The sequence below is a fragment of the Ovis aries genome, chromosome 13 (genome assembly GCF_016772045.2).
Source record: "Ovis aries strain OAR_USU_Benz2616 breed Rambouillet chromosome 13, ARS-UI_Ramb_v3.0, whole genome shotgun sequence".
NCBI lineage: Eukaryota > Metazoa > Chordata > Mammalia > Artiodactyla > Bovidae > Ovis > Ovis aries.
The window spans coordinates 66,163,450-66,186,691 of record NC_056066.1 but is presented as its reverse complement, the minus strand read 5'-3'; the positions used below and the strand labels follow the sequence as shown (position 1 = coordinate 66,186,691).

General features: G+C 45.3%; 1 protein-coding gene across 4 annotated transcripts in view; it reads right to left on the bottom strand.

Moving 5' to 3' along the window:
* Positions 1-7,067: 7,067 nt before the first annotated feature.
* Positions 7,068-23,242, bottom strand: part of RPN2 (ribophorin II) — a 50,130-nt gene continuing 33,955 nt past the window's right edge. For 2 of the 4 annotated variants that reach the window (XM_042230364.1, XM_027977177.2), the window contains exons 10-18: positions 22,517-22,608; positions 20,681-20,795; positions 18,114-18,308; positions 16,748-16,834; positions 15,145-15,240; positions 13,711-13,786; positions 11,694-11,823; positions 10,152-10,199; positions 7,068-7,387 (exon numbers count right to left, since the gene is read on the bottom strand). In XM_042230364.1, coding sequence (XP_042086298.1) covers positions 7,375-7,387; positions 10,152-10,199; positions 11,694-11,823; positions 13,711-13,786; positions 15,145-15,240; positions 16,748-16,834; positions 18,114-18,308; positions 20,681-20,795; positions 22,517-22,608 — 852 coding nt within the window. In that variant the 3' untranslated portion in view covers positions 7,068-7,374. The remainder of the gene's footprint in view (positions 7,388-10,151; positions 10,200-11,693; positions 11,824-13,710; positions 13,787-15,144; positions 15,241-16,747; positions 16,835-18,113; positions 18,309-20,680; positions 20,796-22,516; positions 22,609-23,242) is intronic. The other 2 variants (XM_042230365.1, XM_027977178.2) reach the window with 1 other exon arrangement.

Genomic DNA, 23,242 nt, shown 5'->3' with positions numbered 1-23,242 from the left:
CATAAAAACGATCGTGGAAGCCAATGATGACCTTGGCAAGAACAAACTGGGTGCAGGGTGGAGGCAAAAGTCTGACTCTAGTGGGTTCAAGAGAAAATAGTCGGAGAGGGATCAGATCCGGAGAGTAGAGATCTGGCTGTACAGTATGGTGACCACTGAACGTGGCTGCTGAACACAAAATGTGGCTAATACCAACTGAGATGTGCTTTACATGGATTTCAAAGACAATATGAAAAAAGAATATCAAATGTCTCATTCGTGTTTATTGATTACCTATTAAAATAATATATCTGATAAGTTTGGTTAAAATAAAATATATTAAACTTGATTTCACCTATTTCCTTCTTACCTTTTTATTGTGGTTACTAGACAATTTCAAATCACCTCTGGAACTTGGAAGGCTGGTACGCTGCATGCAGTCCATGGGGTCGCAGAGAGTGGGACACGACTCAGCAACTTAATAAGAGCAAATGGCACTCACACTATATTTCTGTTGGATGGCACTGGCAGAGTCAATTCTTTTAAGAAATTTTGCTATTAATATAAAGAGAAGCAGAGAGTTGAAGTCATTGTCCAGAGTTACTTTTGTCAGTGATTACCCAACTTTTTCTTTTCATGAACCATTTTACTTGGGCATATCCCCGCACATCGCCTCTTCGAAGAATAGGTGAACTTGGGACTTCCTGGTGGTCCAGTGGCTAAGACTCCATGCTTCCAATGCAGGGGGCCCGGGTCTGATCCCTGATCAGAGAACTAGATCCTGGCATGCTGCAAACAAGAGTTCATATGCTGCACATCCTGCAACTAAGACCCCACATCCCGCAACTAAGACTCAGCGCTACTAAATAACTACATTTTTTTTTTTTTAAAGAATCTGTGCTTTCATTGCAGGGGCCACAGATTCCATCTCTGGTCGAGGAACTAGGATCCTGCATGCCCCAAGGCACACATGGCCAAAAAAATAAATAAATATAAATAAAATGTAAAAATAATAATAAATAAAAATTTTTTAAAGTAAAAAGTCTAGATGATGGGATGTGTGTTTTGATTAAAAGCATGAAAATGTTCACAGCATCTTAGAGTTGATGGGGACTTGGAGGTGAGCAATCTCCTCTCTGTCCTTTTCTGGCCTGATACACACAGTGCGGGACCCCTGGGCCCGTCTCCCACACCGGGACCGTAAAGCCAGCTTGTGGTTTCACAGTGTTCAGACCACCTGCTCTCCCCAGTTTACCCTCCAAGAAAGACTGTGAAGCGTGGGAACGGCTCCACAGGGAGCCCGGGTGGCTCCACGGAGCAGACAATACCCACAATGGGGAACAAAAGACCCCTCCGGAGGAGAAGGCTGGCCTCTGAGGGCCGCAGTCCACTTCAACCAAGCTGAGCTAGCCACCGAGAACCCGCCAGGGGAGCAGAACCAAGGAGGCGGCTGCTGAATGGTGTCCAGCCTGACCCCCCTCCATCCCCCAGACCCACCTGCTCATCTCTTTCCTCCGCCTGTCCCCACAAAAGCAAAGACTGAGGGCTCTCTCAACTTCCAATTAGTTTTTCAAATGAAATAATGACCGCTGGGGCCCGCTGCTACTTGCGGGTTTCGAGGTGAATGCCGTTATAAAGGAAAAGACTGTGATGGCCACAAATCCGGTGCTTTATCTCCATTAACTACCACACTAATGGCGGCTTAAAGGACTTAACCCCTGCCCACAGAGGGGCTGGGAGCTTCCCGTTCCCTTAGGGTCCCACTTAAGATGAAGTACTATTTTATTATTATTTTTTGTCCTACAGCATGCTCTGATCAAAGGAGGATTTGTTTCTTATGATAATCCCCTATGTTTGCATTAAAACTCACAAAGAGGTTCTCATCCATTGCTTCATGGGCTCCCTACCACAGCCCTAGGGGGAGGGCAGAGCAGAGGTACGAGGTCAGGTCCTATAGCTCTTAGGTGTCAAAGCTGGGAACTGACTCCTGATTACAGGACAGTGCCCTTGTGTTGTTCCAAGATGCCAGGCCCCTCAGGAAATGCTGGGGAAGCAAGTGAATTCAACCAACCAACAAAGAAACAAAAGAAATGTAGGACCTAGTACAAACTGCTTACTCAAGTTCAGTTCAGTTCAGTCCACACAGGAAATAACAACGGTAATGTCTATACTAATCTGAGCAACCTCTGAGTCAGTGTCAGACGCTCTGGTGTGTGTTTTGGATGTGACCTCATTTAATCCTTATAAAGCCCTCAGAGGTGTTATCTCATTTTTTACTGATGGGAAACTAAGGCCCAGCGGGGTGAAGAAAGGTCAGTTGGATACTGACCTGCTGTGCCGACTACTCTTGGAAGGCCAGGTCCAGGCACTATTGTAATGTCAAATGAAAGACAGAGCTGCATAGCAGTTGAAGTGGTAAAAACAGATTTTATTCAAGACTATTTCAATAGTGGGAAAGAAACCTCATATAGAAGTGGGCTCAATTCTGAATACAGTGTGGTCTACTGGGAACTGGTAGTCAAGGAGCAGGGTGGGGATCAGTGGGGATCGGTGGAAACTTACTAAGAGGATACCTCAGGGGTAAGGGGATTCTGGCTGAAGACAAACCAGGGAGATGAGACATCACCTGGGAGATGGTGGAGGGTGAGGATTCTGATCATATATCAGCATGATCAGACATGGAGGTGGGAGGGTCTGGTTAAACTGCTTAGTAAGATTCTTGCTAAAACAAGAACTTAAAAAAAAAGGCACAGATAGGTGAAGGAGAAATTCAGGAGCCTGGCTAAAGTTTGATCAAGCAAAGAATCTTTGCCAGTGGTGAATAATTTGAGCAACAAATCTGGTATATGTCATAAGCCGTAGTAAAGAGTTAGGCCAGTTCTCAACTGCAGTCTGCCCAGAGCCATCCCTAGGCTACAAGCAAGTAGACTCTCCCCTGCAGCCTTCAAGAGGCTTCTCCCAGTGGGTAGGAAAAGGAGGACAGCATAAGAGGCATTTCTGCCACTGCTGCTGCTGCTGCTAAGTCGCTTCAGTCGTGTCCGACTCTGCCACCCCATAGACGGCAGCCCACCAAGCTCTGCCGTCCCTGGGATTCTCCAGGCAAGAACACTGGAGAGGGTTGCCATTTCCTTCTCCAATGCATGAAAGTGAAAAGTGAAAGGGAAGTCGCTCAGTCATGCCTGACTCTTAGCGACCCCATGGACTGCAGCCTACCAGGCTCCTCTATCCATGGGATTTTCCAGGCAAGAGTACGGAGCGGGGGGCCACTGCCTTCTCCTTCTGCCTCTGCTACATCCCAGCATAAAATTCAACTTCCCTAAACTTGCAGTTGGTCCTAAAATAAAATCTATCCTCTTTACCACAGCCCTTAAAAGCTGTATTCGGAACTTCCCTGATGGTCCAGTGGTTAAGACACGGGTTTGATCCCTAGTCCGGGAAGATTCCACAAGCTGTGGGGTAACTAAGTCTATACACCGCAACTACTAAGACCAAGCTCTAGAGCCCACGTACCAAAACTACTGAAGCCCATGCACCTAGAGGCCGTGCTCCACAACAAGAGAAGCCTATGCACCGCAAGGAAGAGTAGCCCCCACTCCCTGCAACTAGAGGAAGACTGCGAGCAGCAACAAAGACCAAGTGCAACCAAAAGTGAATTTTAAAAAATTCCATATGTATGTATTTGTGTTTCCCTAACTTACTTCTCTCTGTATAATAGGCTCCAATTTCATCCACCTCACCAATATACAAGGCAGCAAAATGTGGCTCAGCTGGTAAAAAATCTGCCTGCAATGTGAGTGATTTGGATTCAATCCCTGGGTTGGGAAGATCCCCTGGAGAAGGGAAAGGCTACCCACTCTAGCATTCTGGCCTGGAGAATTTCATGGACTGTATAGTCCGTGGGGTGGCAAAGAGTCAGATACAACTGAGTGACTTTCACTTTCACTTCACTTTCAAAAGAGACACAGATGTAAAGAACAGACTTCTGGACTCTGCGGGAGAAGGTGAGGGTAGGATGATTTGAGAGAATAGCATCAGAACATGTATATTACCACACGTAAAACAGATGACCAGTTCAAGTTCAATGCATGAAGCAGGGCACTGAAGGCCGGTGCCCTGGGACAACCCAGAGGGACAGGGTGGGGTGGGAAGGGGGAGGGGGGTTCCGGATGGGGGAACACATGTACACCTGTGGCTGACTCATGTCGATGTATGGCAAAAGCCATCAAAGTATTGTAATTATCCTCCAATTAAAATAAATCAATTTTTAAAAAACCCTGAATTTGTTCTAACTCCCAAGGATACTCTCCTCCTTGCTAACTCTGCCGTTTACACTGCCCTGCTTTCAGAGCCTTCGCATAGGTTGCTTCTCTGCCTAGAATGTTCTTCCCCAGCTCTGCAGACTGCTCCTTTCCTTTCATTGTCAGCTTAGTCTTCCCAACCCCTCTAGATAAAAACTCCTTTTCAGATTTGGGCTCGTTCTGCTCCCTTTCCCCTGTCCCCTCTGGGATATAAGTGAACTGAGGGCAGAGAAGGCATCCATCTTGCTCACTGCCACAGCTCAACCAAGCCCAGAACCCGGCACGTAGCAGATGTCTACTATGCTTTTTTTAGTTATTTATTTATTGATGGCTATGCCGGGTGTTTGTTACTGCACACGGGCTTTCTCTCGTTGCAGGGAGCAGGGGTTACTCTCTAGCTGCAGTGAGCAAATTTCTCGTTGCAGGGGCTTCTCTTGTTGCAAAGCACAGACTCTAGGGGTGGTGAGCTTCAGTAGCTGTGGTACGCCAGCTTACCTGCTCCACCTGCAATGGAGGATGGAGCATGTTGGATCTTCCTAGACCAGGGATTGAACCATTGTCCCCTGCACTGCCTAGCAGGCTCCCAATCATTGAGTCACCAGGGAAGTTCCTCTGCTGTGCTTTACTCTCCAGCCCCTCTGGCTCTGCAGACCAGTCCTGAACCAGTCATGGCAACCCTGAACCCTGCCAGCCCCTTTTCCAGACAGTTGTTTCCTTACCTCCTCCCCTCCATCCACTATATTTCTGTTCTCAGGCCCTACTGCCCTGGCTCTACACCTCTGTCCAGCAGGCTTCAATCAGCATCTTCCAGAACGGTACACGTCTGGTTTCAGTGTGAAACTCCCAGGTGGGTGGGCTCTCCTGCTTTCCCCTCTTCCCCACCACTCTGAGCTGTTGAGGTCCCAGCATCCCTAAGTAGGGATGGACACTAGGAGACACCCCTTGGACAGCAAGGAGACCCAACCAGTCCATCCTAAAGGAAATCAGTCCTGAATATTCATTGGAAGGACTGATGCTGAAGCTGAAGCTCCAATACTTTGGCCACCTGATGCAAAGAACTGACTCATCTGAAAAGACCCTGATGCTGGGAAAGGTAAGAGGGCAAGAGAAGGGGACAACAGATGGTTGGATGGCATCACTGATTCAAGGGACATGAGTCTGAGCAAACTCCAGCAGATAGTGAAGGACATGGAAGCCTTGCGTGCTGCACTCCATGGGGTCGCAGAGTTGGACACAATTGAATGACGGAACAACAGCGTGGGAAACCAACATCACTTTTTCCCATCAGAGTGGGTCTCCAAGTCATACGTTTGCAGCAGCCAGGCAGGTGCCAATCCCATGAAGTTGGTGGGAGGAACAGGACCAGGGTAGGTGGAACTGACACCATTTGGGGCCGGGATGGGGTGGGGTGGGACTATGGCTGGCTGGAGAGTGCAGGCCCCACTCAAAGGCAAGAGCTATTCAGCTTCAGCTGATGGTTGCCATTCAGAAATCAGGCCCAATGTTGCCAGCTCTGATTTTCTTTTTCCAGAGAATCCTAAATGCTAGACCTGGATTTTTATATGAATTTTCTCAATTTGTGAATGTTAGCAACTGACTCAATTAAAAAAGAAATTATGAATCAAGTGAAACATGGGTCACCGGTTTGCAACCTCTGGGAAAGGTGAAGTCACTTTTCCATCTTAGAGGCAGTCCTGTAATTGCCCATATGGGCCTCTCCCCTGCAGAATCCCATTCAGAACTAGCCCAGAGTTTCCGAATCGCCTTTCCTCTCTCCCCAATCAAAATTCCCATTCCTTCACTGTAGTGAAGTCCAGCTAAGTTGGAAAGCAATCTGATTAAAACCATTTCTCCCCCGACGCCAAAGTCAGTAAATACTCTGAGGATTACCTGTATTTCAAAAGTCACCGTTTATTATGCTATTTATTCAGGCTGTGCCGAGTCTTCGCTGCAGCTCGCAGACTTCTCCAGCTGCAATGCACGGGCTCAGAAATTGCAGTGCTCGGGCTTAGCTGTGGTAATGTGGGCTCTTAGTTCCCTGACCAGGGATCGAACCCGGGCCCCCTGTACTGCGAGTGCAGAGTCCCAACCACTGGACCACTAGGGAAGTCTATTATTTTCAGTTAATGGAAGTAAAGGCAATGAGTCCAAGTGTGTAACTATGGGCCAGTTTGGACAGATGCCAAGTACTAGGCCCAGATTTCAGATGCATGAAACTCCTTCAGTCATCCAAGAAGGTACTGTCATTATCTTTTACAGAAGGAAAAAAAAGGAAACTTAGTGACATTAAGCCACTTGCCCAAAGTCCTTCACCCTGTGGTGAAGTAGGCTTGCCCAACACTGAAGTTTGCACACTTGGAATACACAGTTCAGTATTACTTTCCTAGGTGATACCATATGACCTCTGTGCAACGGTGGTCCTGGGCACAACTCCAAAGGGGTATTTCCAAGATGCATGTGTCCGTCTCAGCACCTAAGATGGCTCATGGGCTCATCCTTAAGATATTCCCTTCCCTTCCCCACTGCATGCCAAGACCAAACTTTCCAGAAGGCAAAAGCAGAGGGGCCTTCAGATATCAGCAGGGCATAGCTGATACCCAGTGCTGGACATGAAGAAAGGATGCTGGCTTTTCCAGGCAATCCTCAGTTCTGTTAGGAAAACAGGACCAATGTCAAAGGTCCTGGAGAATCACCCCGCCATCATGTCAAGCATACTTTCCAACTAAGGCCTCAAGTCATGTGTCCTGGAGACCCCACCAGACCCAAAGTACCAAAAAACCCTCTCAGGTCTTTGTTCCTGTTACTCTCTTTATTCCGTTAACAGGTTAATTACAGATTTCAACTTGTCAATGCAACAAGTGGGTAAGTTGGAATATTCACAGCATCTTGCTAGGGCACCATGCCAAAGAAACAGGGTATCTGGGTACCTGCTCTGTGCTGGGGATACAGAAAAACAAGCAAAAGTATAGCCACAATTTTGACTTTCTTCTTTTTAAATAAAGGGGTTTTTCATTCCTCTTTTCAAACTGTGAATTGTCCTTAACTCCTTTTATCAATATTCACTTCAGCTTTCAGAACTTCCTTCCTTTTTCTGGAACTAATGTGCTGTTCTGAAAGAAAATGGAGACAAACACAAAATTATCGACGGTTCCAACTCACCGTTGCAGCTAACTTGGTGACAACAGAGAAACCAAGGTCCTCTCCCACCATGAGGTCCCATTTGTAAGGGGATAATCATTCCTCTCTTAGTCCTACTCATTTACTTCCCATCTCATTTCATGAAAAATGAAAAGACAGCTCAAACTAAAGCTGATGACATCTTAAACAATGAAACACACCTGATGATACCTAAGTAAGCGTGATAAGTGAAAACACAAGAAGAGGTAATTAATTCCAGGCACACCTCTCACAGTGTAAGGCCAAATGGACAGTGTACACTTCAACTAGATGAAGGGTTAAAAGAATGCTCATCTTCAACTTCCCAGACTCACATGGCCCTCATGTAGCTTGGAGACGATATCCCGACCTTTTGGTATAGAAATCTGCACCATATTCCTGCCATGTGGTCACGTTCTCGTCAATGATCAGACTGGATGTCTAAGCTTCACGAAAAAAATTAAATCTAAATCTCATTTAATCTCTTTAGCCTCCCCCAGACTTCAAGAAGTGACAGGGCAACACAAGAAGGAAAATGATAATCTGGACAGAATCTGTGCGATCAGAGGGTGACAGCACCCAGGAGGTGATCGGGACGGTTCTGGTGAGCAGAGGAGAGGGGCTCACACACACGCTCTCCTCACAAGCAGCTGTCCCCAGTGGTGAGGGCTGATGCGAGGACAAGGAGGTCTTGCTGAATGGCATGCTCCAAACCCAATAACCAACAGCCCCAAGGGGCACACACGCACAGGCGTGGAACTCATCCCGAGTGCCCCTAATTCTGTGCTAACGCTCCAAGGTTCCCAGGTACATCAACATGTGTGTGTCCCAGGAATCCCTGGCGGTACAGTGGATAGGACTCCTCACTTTCACCACAGGGGGCCTGGGTTCAATCCCTGGTCAGGGAACTAAGATCCTACAAGCCACATGGTTCAGCCAAAAGGTAAGTGTGTGCTCTGAAATATTTATGCAGAGAGGACAGTATAATTATGAAATAACAACAGGTGAAAGGGTGGTGACCCACAAGCCTCCACTGTGGCTAAGAAGATAGTCCTTTGTTATGCCTGATCAAATCGATACCTGTCCTCAGATCAAAAACGCTTGGCTACCAGGGACTGTCCAATAAAAAACAAGGGCCCGACATCAGAAGTCCCAGATGTCCAAATGATCAAGCGACCTTCCTCTTTCTCAGGCAGTACAGTTTGGGGGTAGTAGGGTGGGGGGTTGACTATCTAAAAATCAAGAAAAACAAACCTAATCCAGTTAGTCTGAAAGAATTAAAGAGCTCAATATGCAGGACTAGTTCCGAAAGCAAATCTCAAACAGAGCAACTATAATTCAGGACAAAACCAAATGGGTAATGCTGAGGAATGGGGCAGGAGGGGCAGGGAGGGACAGACCACAAAGGGACATGGATGAAAGCTTGCTAGAGGGTGGAAATAAGTTTGTACCTTGTTTGAGATAGTGTTTACTACAAGATTGTCTTCGTTTTTCAAGGTTCACAGAATTATACACTAAAAATGGGGTGAATTTTACTGTATATGAATTAATACTGAAAAAAAATCAAAATGTGGTTGCTTTCTATGTTGAGAATGAAATGGTTCAGCTTCTGTTCACACATCAATGCAAAGGCTCTACATTGTATGCTCTTGTGAATTTCTCCTGTTTCCACAGGAGTGAAAATTAGATGGCTCCATTGCTTTGGCAGGGAAAGCCATCTCCATGGCAAAGGACAAAGGGGAACATGACCTGAAAACTCAAATACCTCCCCTCTCTTTGTTCTAGTTCAGGGGTCAACACATTGTGCAGCAGGGGCCAAATAAAGCCCACCCCCGTTTCTGTAAATAATGTCTCACTGGAACATGGCCACGCTGGTTTGCTTACGTGGACCGGGCTGTCCTCACGCTATGGTGGCAGAGTTCAGCAGTTGTAACAGAGACTGCATGGCCTACAAAGCCTAAACTACTACCTGGCTCTTTCTAGAAAACTCCTGCCAATCCCTGGACTACAGGAGCTGATCAGTGAAGCATCAGACATTCTTCTTCCCTCCTTTCACCTTGCCTCCACTCCATCCTCATTCGAGGACTTGACAAGATGGAGTACAGGTGGTACTTCACCGGGCATTTTGGTCATGCAAGGAGCACCCCGAACCATATCCTGAGCTCTAGGAACGTGAGTTTGGATGCTGGCTTTGATCTGTGGCCATCAGTCTTCATAATTTAGTGTCTTACCAAACCCCACTGTTTGGCCCAACCAGAGGATACTACTACAAAAAGGCCTAGAGCGTGACCAGGTGTGCCGGGATTTTCCATGGGACTATCATGTAACGAATTTAGATGTCCCGAGTAGGGGGTGGGAGGGGTCCCCTTTAAGAAGTCCTAAAGTTAAATCAGTCTTTTCCTCAACTCTGCTCTCCTATGAACACAGAGGGGCTGTGTCTATGAAGCACCTGTGGAACACAAGTGAGGAGGAAGCCTTACAGTCAAAGCCAGGTCCAGGCTGCTCTGCTGCCAAGTTACCACCAGCTAGGCTAACTCAGGGGGCTTTGGCTTTTGCCCTGGTCCAGGAGGTGGGGAAATGGCCTCAGAATTCAGCCCTGGGGTAGGGAGGGATGGGGAGGAAGAAGTGCGCTGAAAATAGGGAAGTAACTGACATGCATGGACATGGGCAAGATGGACAAGGGGCCCTGCTCCTGGGTTGAGTGCCCCTCATCTTTACCGTAGTGTCCTATATTTTGCCAATCTACTGCTCTGCTCTGCAGCGATCCTGCCAAAGGAAAGAGGGTTTGAGAGTCAAGAAAGGACAGTAAGAAGAGAAATAAGCTGAGGAAAGAAATGGCAAACAACCAACCAAGAGAGTTTCTGTTAATGTCACCGCTTTCCCCAGGGGCAGAGCCTGATTCTAGAACTCGTGAAGACAGCAGCAGACAGCTGCAACTTTCTATATAGGATGGAGGGGGCGTGAGAACCATGGTCTTCCTCCCCAGATAATGTACTTGATTTTATCTGTATTAGGAACTCCTGCTGAGTGGGATCTAAATCAAATGGTTTCCACTCCCATCTCCCCTCAATCTTGTTCATCTTGTGTGAGCAACTCCCAGAAAAGAGAGAGCTCAGCCGAGGACAGCCTTTTGGCTCCCCGGGGCCTAGACAGGCTGCTCTGAGAGAACAGGGCTCTGCTGAGAGAAAACAGCTGAGTCCCTGGTTCTCTCTCAGATGCAGCACAGAGCTGCCAAGTTAAGGCTGCTGGAGGGGCTGAAAAATGAGCCAGCTGCCACTGCTGGTGCTCTGGGAAGCCCCAGCGGAATGTGGGCGACCCCGGGAGAGGCAGGGAGCACCCTGGGCCGGTATCCCTGGGGAGGCCCTCAGAACACTCACAATGGATACCTGGGCAGGAAGGAGACATGTGGCTCTCCCACCCGTATGGCTCTGAGAAAGCTGCTCTGTTGATCTGCCCAACTTAACCAGCAGCTGCACTGAGGGTACATTAAGGGTACTAAGCTACACTCTTCTAGCAAGAGTCCTGGAGAGAACGCAGGGCACGTCTGAAAATGTTAACTTCCAAAGGTGAAAGCAATTCTGACCTTTTCTTATTGACCTTTACATGGTTTAAATCACCCAAGTTCTAATAAAGTCAAATCAATGAGAAACACCAATGTGACATTTAAATTTACTTCTAATCCAGGTTTGAAAGTCAAGCTGCCAGGCAGCTGTCATCACTTTTTGCCCTGACTCTTTGTGTGAACCGAAGCTGTCTGGTTCTCAGGGACATGATGTGGGCCCCTGAGCGGTGCTCCCTGCCAGGGGCCTCTGCCCGATGCTGTTTCTTGTGGGGGAAGAGAATGGACCTCATGCTTAGGGGGAAAAGCTCTGGGAGGCTGTTGGGGTTACAGAGGAGTCCCTCCCTGGGGTATGGGAGAGGCGTGGAGAAGGATTCTCTGTGGCGGCAGAGGAGAAAACAGTTACACTGCTAGCACTTTAACCACAATCTTCTGCCACCTGTCCTGATCCACTTTAATCTTCACGAAGCAATTATTTTCTTCTCTCATTCTAATGTGTCAGGGCATAAACTGTTGTGGTTTTAATATATTGAAAACTTATCATCACAACTGATTTAAAAGGCTTCTGTTTCAGGCTGGACTGAGGTGTCACAATGGCCCCTCAGGATATGAATCTTTTCACCACTCTAAGAGCTGGGTGGACAGAGCTGACAAAAATATTTCTAAACCACTCTGGGCCCCTGACTTGCCCCCAGCCTTACCTCTTGATTGCCTGCTGCGCCAGCATCCGATTGCCAGCCAGAAACGTCACACTGCCCAAGATGGCCAGGTACTTCAGGGTCTGGAACATGTTGAGTTGCGTCCAATAGACATACATGAGCCCCAGCATAGCTACAAGGACAGGCGTCATGAGAACCAATTGAATCAAATAGTGACATTGCCCAGGGCAGAAGACAACTAGAAGCCAGTAATTGTGGAGCCCGAAAAGGTTTGTATTTATAGACCACCTGGTTTTATTCCTTTCCTCTGATGCCAGAAAACATGTAACTCAATATACTTGTTTCTCAGTCTTGGTTACCAAGAAATCCGGAGGTAAGAACCAGATCTCAGTGATCTGGTTCCACGTTTTTGCATCTCTGTTCTTAAATGACGGTTTTGTATTTGTTTTTTAAAATTACTGTTAGATTATATTGGGTTGGCCAAAAAGTTCATTCGGATTTTTTTGGTACCATCATCTAGAAAACCGCCAATGAACTTTTTGGCCAACCTAATAATTGGCCAAATAATTCAGCTATTGGCCTAATAATTCAGCAGGTTTTTCAAATTCTGAATGAAAGCCCTCAGAATTAAAGAAATAAATCCTTTTCCTTTTTAATAAAAGTGAGAAATAGAAAAAAAATTAAGGCTAATTTGCCATTGAGACTAGGAAGGAAGCAAGGAGGGCAGCAGGAGGGTTTAGTCCAAAGGGCTCAGGCCCAGGGACTTCCCTGGTGGTCCAGTGGTTAGGATGTCACCTCCCAATGCAGGTGGAGCAGGTTTGATTCCTGATGAGGCAGCTAGGATCCCACATGGCTCACGGCCGAAAGACCAATACATAAACAATGCAAGCAGTGTTGCAACACATTCAATAAAGACTTTAAAAATGGTCTGTATTAAAAAAAAGGGAAATATTACCCAAAAAAATCAGCTCAGGTCTGGGCACTGAGAACCCTGGGTTCTGACCCAGCCTCTGCCCTTCACAGCCGCTTAATTTGTCTGAGCTGAAACTCTCTCACCCGTCAAACCAGGATCGTAACTCCTGCCCTGGTCACCCTCATCAGGGTTGTGATGAGTCAAATGAGGGAATGTGCACAAAAGATACTCTGGCACAAAAAGTCATGGCTCTAAACAAATTTATATTCAGGTTTTGTTCTCCCTGACCCGGGAGGGCTATCACTCAAATTCAGTTACTGGGCTGGAGAGAAAGGTCATCCTGTCAATTTTGCCCAGAAGGATGATGGATGAACTACAGCAGAGGTTCTTAGCCATTTTTGAGGTCACGGACCATTGTCAGAATTTTGATCAAAGAGACAGACTCTCTCTTTCCCCAGGAAAACAGAGATACACATTTGCCTAGTTTCAAGGGGTTCATTTGTGGATCCCTAAGGAATCTGAACACTACAGAAACGTAGACGGCTCCTACAGAAGTCAAAGGAATCAGAAGAGAATATTGAGGTCCTGGTGAAATGCAGGGGCCACCAATCCAATAGTGTCGGAAAGTTTCTGAAACACTTAACTAATTTGTGAATTTACTGTCTTGTAACGTTTAGGTCCTAAGTTCTCTAGAGGACAAAGCAGGACAGCGTGTTTGATTGTGGAAGGGACTGTTTTCTATTACTGTCCGGACACAGCCACCAGCAAATGTGAAGATCAATATGGTGGGGGAAGATAATCTTTGGAAACTGCATTAATGCTCTCCATCCAGGAAGATGGCTCAACGTAAAGATGCGATAAGTGAGTAATCTCTGGAAATGAACAGAGCTATTAACTGAGGGTAAAATGGTCTGCCAATGGCAGCCTCATACAATGAAACCCGATATAATGACAGCTGTTCTAAGCTGATGGGCCAAACAGGTTTATCATCATATTAACTGTTGTAAAAGGCCAGGAGGAAGAGGGAAATGTTATGCTATTAAGTCATTATAGTTAATAGGTTGTGGGTCTACTTAACAGGGTTTTTGCGTGGGCAGGCGAAATGTCAAAGGAGGTTAAATGGAATTAGCAGCCTGGGGCGCTTACCAGCATGTCCCAGGTGAAAGACAATCGTGCTGGGAGCAAAAGTGAAGTTGGAGACATTGGCACCAATCCGGATCCACTGAAAGATGGGGAGAAACAAATTAAGAAGACATTAGAATGTGAAACGGAGGCAACCCACACTGCGCCATGCTAATCCAAAAAACAGCCCTAAGGGCTTCAAAATTCATACATACTTGAAGGACAGGGAATTTCTCCAAGTGACAACCACCCTATTGTGAGTCCTAAGGAAAAACCGTTCCTTTTTTTTCTTTAGAAAGGCATTCCAACACCTGTTCACAAAAGTGCTTGAAAATCATTTTTAATGACAGCAAACTTTTCTATTTTAAAACAGGTGAAGCCATGAAACTGAAAGGTCCAAAACTGTATTGATGATGAAATAACTAGCACCCCTGCCAGTGTCTCTAAGTTTTGGTAAGATAAACCCACTGGCAGCTGGGAGGAGGTGTGCTCACTATGGGTTCTTTGCCTTTTGAAATTCTGATTACTCAAAATAACAGGTGCCTAGGATTGGTTTCTGAAAGCTTGTGGCATGCCTTTCAGATTTTGACCGAGTAATAATTCTTTTATTAAAATCAGAGGATTAGGAACATTGACAATTTTCCAAAAGTAAGATCTGATGAGTTTTCTATATGGTTCTCAAAATTCTCTGAACTGCATCTATGTTTATAGATTTTAAAGAGACAAGGGGAAAAAAGAGACAAGGGGAAAAAGAGACGGTTAAAAAAAAATTCAAATAGCATGTTAAAATGGTAAAAATGTCCTTTCTCTATACTCCCTAAAAGGCCTTCTCCTTAGAGGTGACCAATACCAATAGTTAATGCCTTTTTAAGGTTTTTAAACATAGAAGATGATACTAAACACCCTGTCCTACCACTTGCCTTCTTCATTCAATAGGACATTTTTAACAACCTTGTCATATCAGTTGACAAGTACATAAATTTATCCATTGTTTTAATGAGCTGCATATTATTCCATTGTGTGGATGTACCATAATTTATTTAACACTTGCTTTTATGAGGACTTTAGGTTGTTTATAGTTTCGAGCTCCAAAGGCTGTTGAAATGCATGGCCACTGTACTCAGTTTTTCTACAGTTATCAGAATCAGGTCTTGCTTTTTTCACACTTGGCTTCATCTGAACATTTGTACGGAGCATCCGTGTCCATATTTTGACCATTTATAATGGCTACACATCATGCCCCTTGTTAAGGGATCAGTTTTTTTTTTTTTTTTGGCAGGTCCCCTATAGTAGGTAATTTTATTTATTCTAAACATTTTGGACCGTCGGTTCGGGTCACAGCTGCTGGACCCCTTCGGAGCTGTGCTGAGGCCAGAGCACACAGTCTCCTTTGGAACGGCTACATCTGTGGAGTCTGGCATCAGACACACGCTGCCCATGCTAATTACTGCAACTCACCAGAGCAAAGAGCAGGAGCAGGGGCGAGAGGATCAGGGCGGTGAATGTATTGGACACCACTGTGGGGGGCCTCTTCTCAGGCTCGCGGAACAGGTGCTGCCAAAAGAAGACATACCAGGAATATTCTACCATGTGTTCTTCCCAGCGAGGACTGCCATGTATACTAGGAGCCAAAACCCCAATGGCAGTTGAGAGGAGGAAATGCCTCCCAAAGGCTGAGACTTCCTGGCCATGAGCACCCAGTTAGCCTTTTCCCTCTTCCCAACACTGGCTTCTGCTCCCACTGGTCTCCTTCCAGGGACATTACACCAGTCCCAGCTCACAACTGCCCAAGTCTCTTTTCCACTCCAAAACTCACTGCATTTAGACGCTAGAGGATGCAACCTGTCAAGCAGCATCCACCTGGTAATAAAAATGGTACCCAAGCATCTGGATGACTGGGGTGACACATCCCAGGCAGGACGCTGGATTTCACAATGTTTCTGGGTTCCCAGGGTGGTGTCATCATATTTTGCTGACTTAAGTTAGCTAACTGCTGTATTAACAATTCTAAATTTTGAAATTTTCTTGCTTGCCAATGTCCAGTCAACCCAGCTCCATGACAAGGCAGCTCCATGTGAGATTCCTATTCCCAAATTTTTAACCTCAGCTCCTCTTTGCTGTCACTGCCACGAAGGGACTTCTAACATGGCCTGTGGCAGCTGCTACTGCCTACCCTCCCCTACAAAATCAGTCAGCACCCTTTGTCATCATGGTTATACCTTCCAGTATTTCACTGCATTCTACATTCTTAAATGATGCTATAGCAACATCAGGAAGAATTTTAGAAAGAATCTTACTTCTCTACCTTTTGGGCCCTTGGCCTTTTTCTAACAGTGGAGTAAGAGTCAATAATCTGCTTGGAACACTTCAACATTATTTCAGATGTGAGTTTCCCTGTTACTGCAGTATAATCATTTCTGAGGACTCCTAAACAGTCCACTGAGTGGATCCACTCAGTTTCCTTAACCAGGACTCCAACTGTTTAACAATCATTGTGTTCCTTTTGTACACTGCTTGAGAAACTTTTCAAAGCTATTCTTTCCTTATCTGGGAACTATTTTGAGCCTCACAACAGTCCCACGGGCTGGGCAGGGATTTCTAATATTTGTGTGCAAGGAAGGTGAATCCTAGGAGAGAGGAAGCTGGCCTAGGGGGTGAAAGCCCTATGCTCCAGTTGAGTTGCCCACCTGTGGGCTCCACTGGCCCTGGTCTATGCAGGAACACAGAGGAGCAAAGCCAGACCCATCTGTGCTGTGGTATCAAGCAGTGATCTGAGGACTGAACCTCCTGCATGTTTAGGAAAAACAGACTCGGTTTCTGATTTTGTCTCTAGTTATCTGCTTTCTGGGAAGTGGCTGGCAGGCAATCTGAGCCTGTTTTTTTAAGCTCCAGGATGGGGCTGATATTTGCCCTGCCTGATCCACAGGGTGGCAAAGACCAAGTTACAACGTATCATATAAACAGGTTAAAAAGGGCACCACAGCCAGCGCCTGGGGCTCTGCAGCCCTCTCATGTGTCCATTTCCCCTCTGTGTTTAGCGAAGAAGCCCTTTAGGATGTACCTGAATTTCTTGTTTGGGGGTGAAAATGTTCTTGGACAGGACAGTTGACGGAACATCATCTTCAGGGAACCTGATGACCACATCAGCCTAAAACAATAAAAGCAGCAATGAAAGGCCCAGGGGCAGAGAAAGGGGTGAAACTCATCAGCAGGACAGTATCCCCCAACTCCCATCCAGGACTGTGACTGAAAGGAGCTCCAAGCAGTCCAATCACTTCTGAGTCATTAGCCAACAAATTGAGGCAGTAAAAATTTCAAGAACAAAACAAGTATTTGTTGAAAATTCTTTTTAGAGCAAGAGTTCCAATTTTCTACTGGTCTGGTGAGCCCCACAGAGCTGCTTAATACAAAAATCCCAGTTGGTACTCAGGCTGTTACAGCAGCAATCAGAAACTGCTCCTGGGGAAGTATAATTTAGTCTCAGACAAAGGAAAAAAAGAAAAAGAAATGAAAAAGTGCTCTCATACAAAAAGCAGCCCAAAATCCGAGAAGAAAAGGAGCTTTGAATACAACATAAGAAAATGCAGCTGCCCCTTTGTCTTGTACAGGGAGCCACCCATCATTCAAGGCCTGGAATCTGGCCTCTGCTACCTTCCCCACCTCACCGCCTCCTGCCCGTGACCAGATTCAGGTGCTCCAGCAAAGCGGACCCACTCATATCTCACTGAAAGCACCTCAAACTTTCCTGGAGGCTGTCCCTCAGTGATCATCCGACAGCCCCTCGGATACAATCCTGGAAAACCCCTGCAACTCTCCAACCCTTGGCTCAAATGTCATGTCATTTAAGAAGCCTCCTCTCATCCCACCAGCCCAAAGTGAGTTACGTAAGTGAAATGCACTATGCAAACTATGAACACACCATGCAGATGAAGGGTATTAGTTTATCCTGGTTATCCTAGATGGTTATTAGAATACCCTGCAATTCATTAGTCCATACCATAATGAATTGGAACTGGATTCCAAATCTCAGGCCCCTCTCCAGCCTACCCTGCAAGGGCACACTGTACCTCAAAAGCTAGAGCCTTTATCTCTTATATCTGTGTATCCCCTGCAGTGTTTTGCCTGTAATATGAAAACCTTTTTCAAGTACCACTTTTAAAGAAATCTGCTAGAACCCATTAGGGCAAATCTATATACTTCACTCATTCACTCAATCACTACTTATGAAACCCCTATGATATGCCAGCCAGGCCATGTGAATGCCCCTAAGACTACCAATGGGACCAGCGTGATGTGTACTTATTTATGGCCCTCTGGGTGGCATGGGAGAGGCCTGGGTACAAAGCCCACACCCTGGAGAGGGGCCATCTTTGTCTGACTGTGGCATAGCCACTCTTGTCTGGGTGAAGATACAAGGAGGCACATACCACATTCCACAGGATTGGGTTCTTCAAAGTTGCATCTCCAATGATCAAGTAGAGAGTGTAGGTGCCAGATGCGGAGTCAAATTCGAGCTTTCTCTCAGAGGTGTCCAGTTCAAACTTGTACACATTCTTGCTGTCCGGCTCTGCAACAAATACCACTTCCTGACCAGTCTTCTGGTTGTGGAGTCGGACAAATGTCTGGATGGAATAATTATGCAATTTTTCATCTGATGATTTCAAAACTCCCTCCGGGCCCAGATCCCTGAGGCAGCAGGCTGTCAGCTCTTCTGCCCCAGTGGGAGCTCTGGGGTCAGCCAGGCCTGTCTGAGAAAGCAGGAGGAATGGCCATCCCACCCTGCTTATAGCTCTGAGACCAGAGAGTACTTTTTGCGAGTACAAGAAATTTAACTTAGGGGTCCAGCCAAATCTCAACGACTCGTAGGCTGAATGCCCAGTTTGTGAATGATTTAAGCCCTTTGCTGAGGCTGTAATTTCCTCTTCCTGCCAGCCTTTTGCTGCCCAATTAACTTCTTCACTAGAGGGTGAAAAGAAGGGAAATGAGATGAAACTGTAAGAAGCCCATTTTCAATTTCCTAATGCCTCCAGCTAAAGATTTAGGAGAGGAGGCATGGGGATGGATAGCAAGGCAGAGTTCTCATTGTGCAGGGCAGCCCAGTGTCAGAGAGAACCCAGGCTTGAAGACAGTCAGATCTGATTTCACTACTTAAAAGCTGAGCAAGTTATTTAACCTCCTTGAGCCTTGATTTCCTCATCTTTAAGACAGATTTAACTTCTACACGTGTTGTATCTGTATGAAGACTCACAATAAAGTACGCAATGCACTTAGCATAGGACCTGCTATAAACTAACTAGTCAACAAACATTTATCAATATGATGATACAAGTCTAACCACGTTATCCCCCCAATGGCATAAGAAACTAAGGTTTCAGCACGTAAGATGCAGCAAAACTTAATACATTCAGCTTTGCTTTCAGAAGTTTCCAAATAAAGAATTCAACAAAGCTGGTAGATTGGTTCCATTTTACAGATCATAAGGCACGGAGGATTAAATGAGTTGCCGTGGTCACAGAGGCAGTGCTGGATCCACAGGAAAAAAATCTAAATCTCATTCATTACTCTACACCTGGGCACCAGACAACAACCATCAAAGTATTTAGGGAAAGAGACCCAGAGTTGTGAAGCCTCCTGGCTCCTGCAATTGTGGCCAAGAATGGGATTTAGGAGCCTGGATGCATGATCTTCCTCCTGTCACAGCCAAGTACAGGCAAGCAGCCAGGCTCACCCGCAAAATGCCATCTCTACCTAGGAGGTCTGTAAGCCAGGCTTTCTAGGATCTTGGATGAGACAAGTCTTCAGTTAAAGTTTTACTTCCCTCACTAGCTCTTCCTGCACTAATCCTAATCCCACCAGATTTGTTTTGTATAATAATGACTTCTCTTCATATTCCTTCTCTTGGGCTTTCATTGGCAAGTGTCATTTTGAGAAGGATCTGGGAGATGCTATGGAGCTGAAGCGATAGTCATGGCTAAGTGGGGCTGACTCAGCTCTCTGGAGACTGGGGGTGGAGGGGAGAGAAGCCGAGAAGGGCAGGGATGGTGGTGCCAGGGGCAACCACTCTGGGCCTGGGCACGAGTGCAGCAGCTGCAGCAACAAGAAACAGAAAGCAAAAAGGTTTCCAAGTAATCCACTCACCTCCACGGTCTGTTCTGACGCTGCCTCTCTGCATGGATTTAAGTCTGCTAGCTCCAACTCAAGGACTACTGCAAAGTACCTAAGTCAAGGCCACTAGGGTCCAGGTTCTTTCCTATTTTTCCACACTCAAAGTATTTCTGGGATTTCCCTTTACAATACAACCATGGATGAGGCAATGCGCACAACAATTATTCTCAATCAAGTGGGAAGACAGAGGCAGAAAAGGAGGGAGTCTGAGAGGACAAAAGCCATATCAGATTCTCCAGGAAAAAGATATGGTTTGAGAATCTTTTCAGTAATAATCATTATTTTACATATGGAAGACAAAAATGAAGCCTATTGCTTTCATCATATTTAGTAGGCACAAGTTAAAAAGTGCTGTTTTTGGACTTCCCTGTTGGTCTAGTGGTTAAGACTCTGAACTTCCAACTAGGGGCACTCCAAAAAAAAAAAAAACAAAAGTGCTAGTTTTCAGATTCTTACAAAATAGAAAATCTGCTTTAGCCAGAGCAAAACATACTTTGGGTACACTGCCTAAGTTTTCCTTTTTCAAAATTATTTCAATATATGTTTTTATTACAGTCAGAAAGAAAAAAGCTTCAATTAAATGCTAATCTGCCTTAAATATATCTTTCCTACCCCAGCTAATCTCTCTAAAAGAAGGTTCAGGGTTACACCCAGTATGAAAGGGGCAGTGTGTCACAGGGGAGAACCTGATGGACTGTGAGGGTTCAGAGTGAAGACCTGAAAGCAGGGATCCAGAATTTTCTTGACTTGGCGTTAAAGACCACGTCCACACAACTATCGTGTACAGCAAGGTTTCAGGCTAAGAGAACTGCCTGGGCTTTTTCCTGACCTGGTGAGGGGTGAGTTCAGCGCCAGTGTTCACATCTACCAGCTGGAAGAATAAGGCAAAGTTCTGGTGGCTGTCCGCGATGAACGTGCCCTTGGCTTTGGCTGGGTAGGTCACCCTGAAAGAGACATTTATATGGTAAGTCTTCAGAGAGGATCTGCAGATCTCTGAGAACACAGAGGAGACCAACGTCTTCACTGCCTAATCCTCTCTCTCCCAACTCTCTCTCTCAGTTGTAACACTTCTGTAGAGAACTGTTTACAGCCTGAGGGCAAACAGGACTGATAAAGCTAAGATGGAGAAAAGCACAGAATCAACTTCTATCAGGGTCTGGGGAAAATGCTATGTGTGAGTCTCCAGGCTTTCACTTCAAGGATCTAAGGATTCAACCAAGCCAGGCACCAGAGAGACTCACACGCCCTGCTGGAGGCTCCCGGGTGAACTGGAAAGCTGGGCTAGCAGAACTACAAAGATTAAAAAAAAAAAAATTAACAGGATGGACATTAGCAGCATATGTGAGCATGGTTGGGAGACCAGGAGGTGGGAGATGCAAAAGAATGAAGGCTATTGACAGCTTTTTCTTTCTTTAATGCTGCATCTTTTTTTTTTCTTTCACACTGTTTCAATTTATTTTTCTGCCTGAAATTGAGCTTTAAAAAGTCATTTGCTCCAAAGGCAGGAGTGATGAGAAAACTTTTTTCTCAGCTATCCCCTGGGATTTTAGGTTAGGATGGCCGGAGGATAAAAAAACAATCCAAATGGTTATAGAGCTCACAACTGGCCATATTTCCTGCTTATTTACTTATGAGTAATCCCAACTCTTCATCTATATAGAGCAATAAACTCTGGAAAGCACTCTTACAGACATCATTTCAGTGGGTTCTCAACAGTGCTCTCATTTCTAATGTCACTATAAAAATATCCAAGCCAGAGACAGAAAGCCTAGCCCTTTCACATGACTTAAAAGGAGTGAATGCCTGGCTTCTAGTCTCTGGCTAACATCCCATTTTCAAAATGACCTTGAGGGTCCCCCTCCTTTTTGTGGTATCTACAGCCACCCCAGTTGAGTAAACTTGGGGTATGAACTCTACCCAGAGGTCTAGATGGGCCTTCTACCAAGGATCTGGAAGAGAACTAAGACGTGGGCTTCATACAATGTTCCGAACCAACTCTGATCAATTACTAATGGTGACCTAGAAGTGTGTGCTAAAAAAGATGCTGAGTTACACAATCACCAATGCTGTGACTGATCAGTGATCTCCATGGACTGGAGGAAAGGAATCCCAGACCTAGTACTGGGTACCTGCCATCTCATCTCTAAGAACCTATGAGACATACAACTGATTTCAGACCCACTGTGGGCCACGGAGTGTGGCCATGAGGACCCTAAAAGCAAGTTCAAGATTGGGCGGAGAAACAGATAACACCAGAAAATAAATTAATACACTGCTTCCTCCATCAGTAAAGTTTTTTTTTTTTTTTTAATTATCATCTGAACTAAACAGTGTGGTTGGGAATAAGTCTTTAATGCAGACTTACATTCTGAGGCGAGCTCCTTCCCAAATTGTGGACTGTTAATAGTTTGTATAATGTATACAATATACATACAATACAACAGTTTGTTCAGGGACTGATTGCCATATAGACAAACCCCAAGTTTGTCTGGATGCCAAGCAGCACCCCTGGTGCAGTCCCAGAAGAATAACAGCCTCTTTAATCTGGAGTACAAGCTGGGTCACTGCTGACACGGAAACGATGGCTGGAGGGCCTCAAGGCCTTGGCATGGTCCTCCCAGCTCAAGCCTGGGTTCTCCCTGGGCCCAGGAGGCATCCCACCTACCGCGTTGTTTTGGGGGCGATGCTCTGATCCTTATCCACAGTGGAGAGATCGACATTTGTGATGCCAACTTCAGTGGAAATCTTGACTCTGAGCTAAGGTGAAACATGGAAGAAAATCACCAAGTCAACTGGTGAATATGCCAGTAATCAACATACATATCCAACGTTTTCTCTTACTGGTAGGTCAAGGCATGAAAAAAATCCTAGGACAAGAATCTCTAATAATTTTAGTAAAACTGACCCAGCTAGGTAGTTATTTCCATCTCTTCAATCCAAAGGCCTAAAAGTATCTCCTTGATTCTTATCCCATCTTCTGTTCTTTAGCTTTGGATGAATGGTATATATTAAAAAAGAAATGAAAAGAAACAAAGTAGATCTTTGCACAGATACTTTAAAAAAAATAAGGGGGTAAAAAGTCCTTAAGTAGTAACCTTCAAATAATTTAAATTAACAAATACTCAATTCTAAGCCACTGAGATTTGGAATTTATTACAAGCATAACCAATTCCTCTTGACTCTTTCAGTGTTTAAATTCTATACACTCCTTATAAACATTTTCACAAAGAGGAGCTAGCCAATGCTATTAAACAAGAAATTTTTAAAAAAATTAGATTCAAATAAATATAAATTTCCAAAAGAGAAAACACGCTAAAAGTCTACTCAGGGGAACTTTTTTATTTAAAATTTTTATTTAAAATCAAAGTTAGAATGTGCAAATTATGTAATC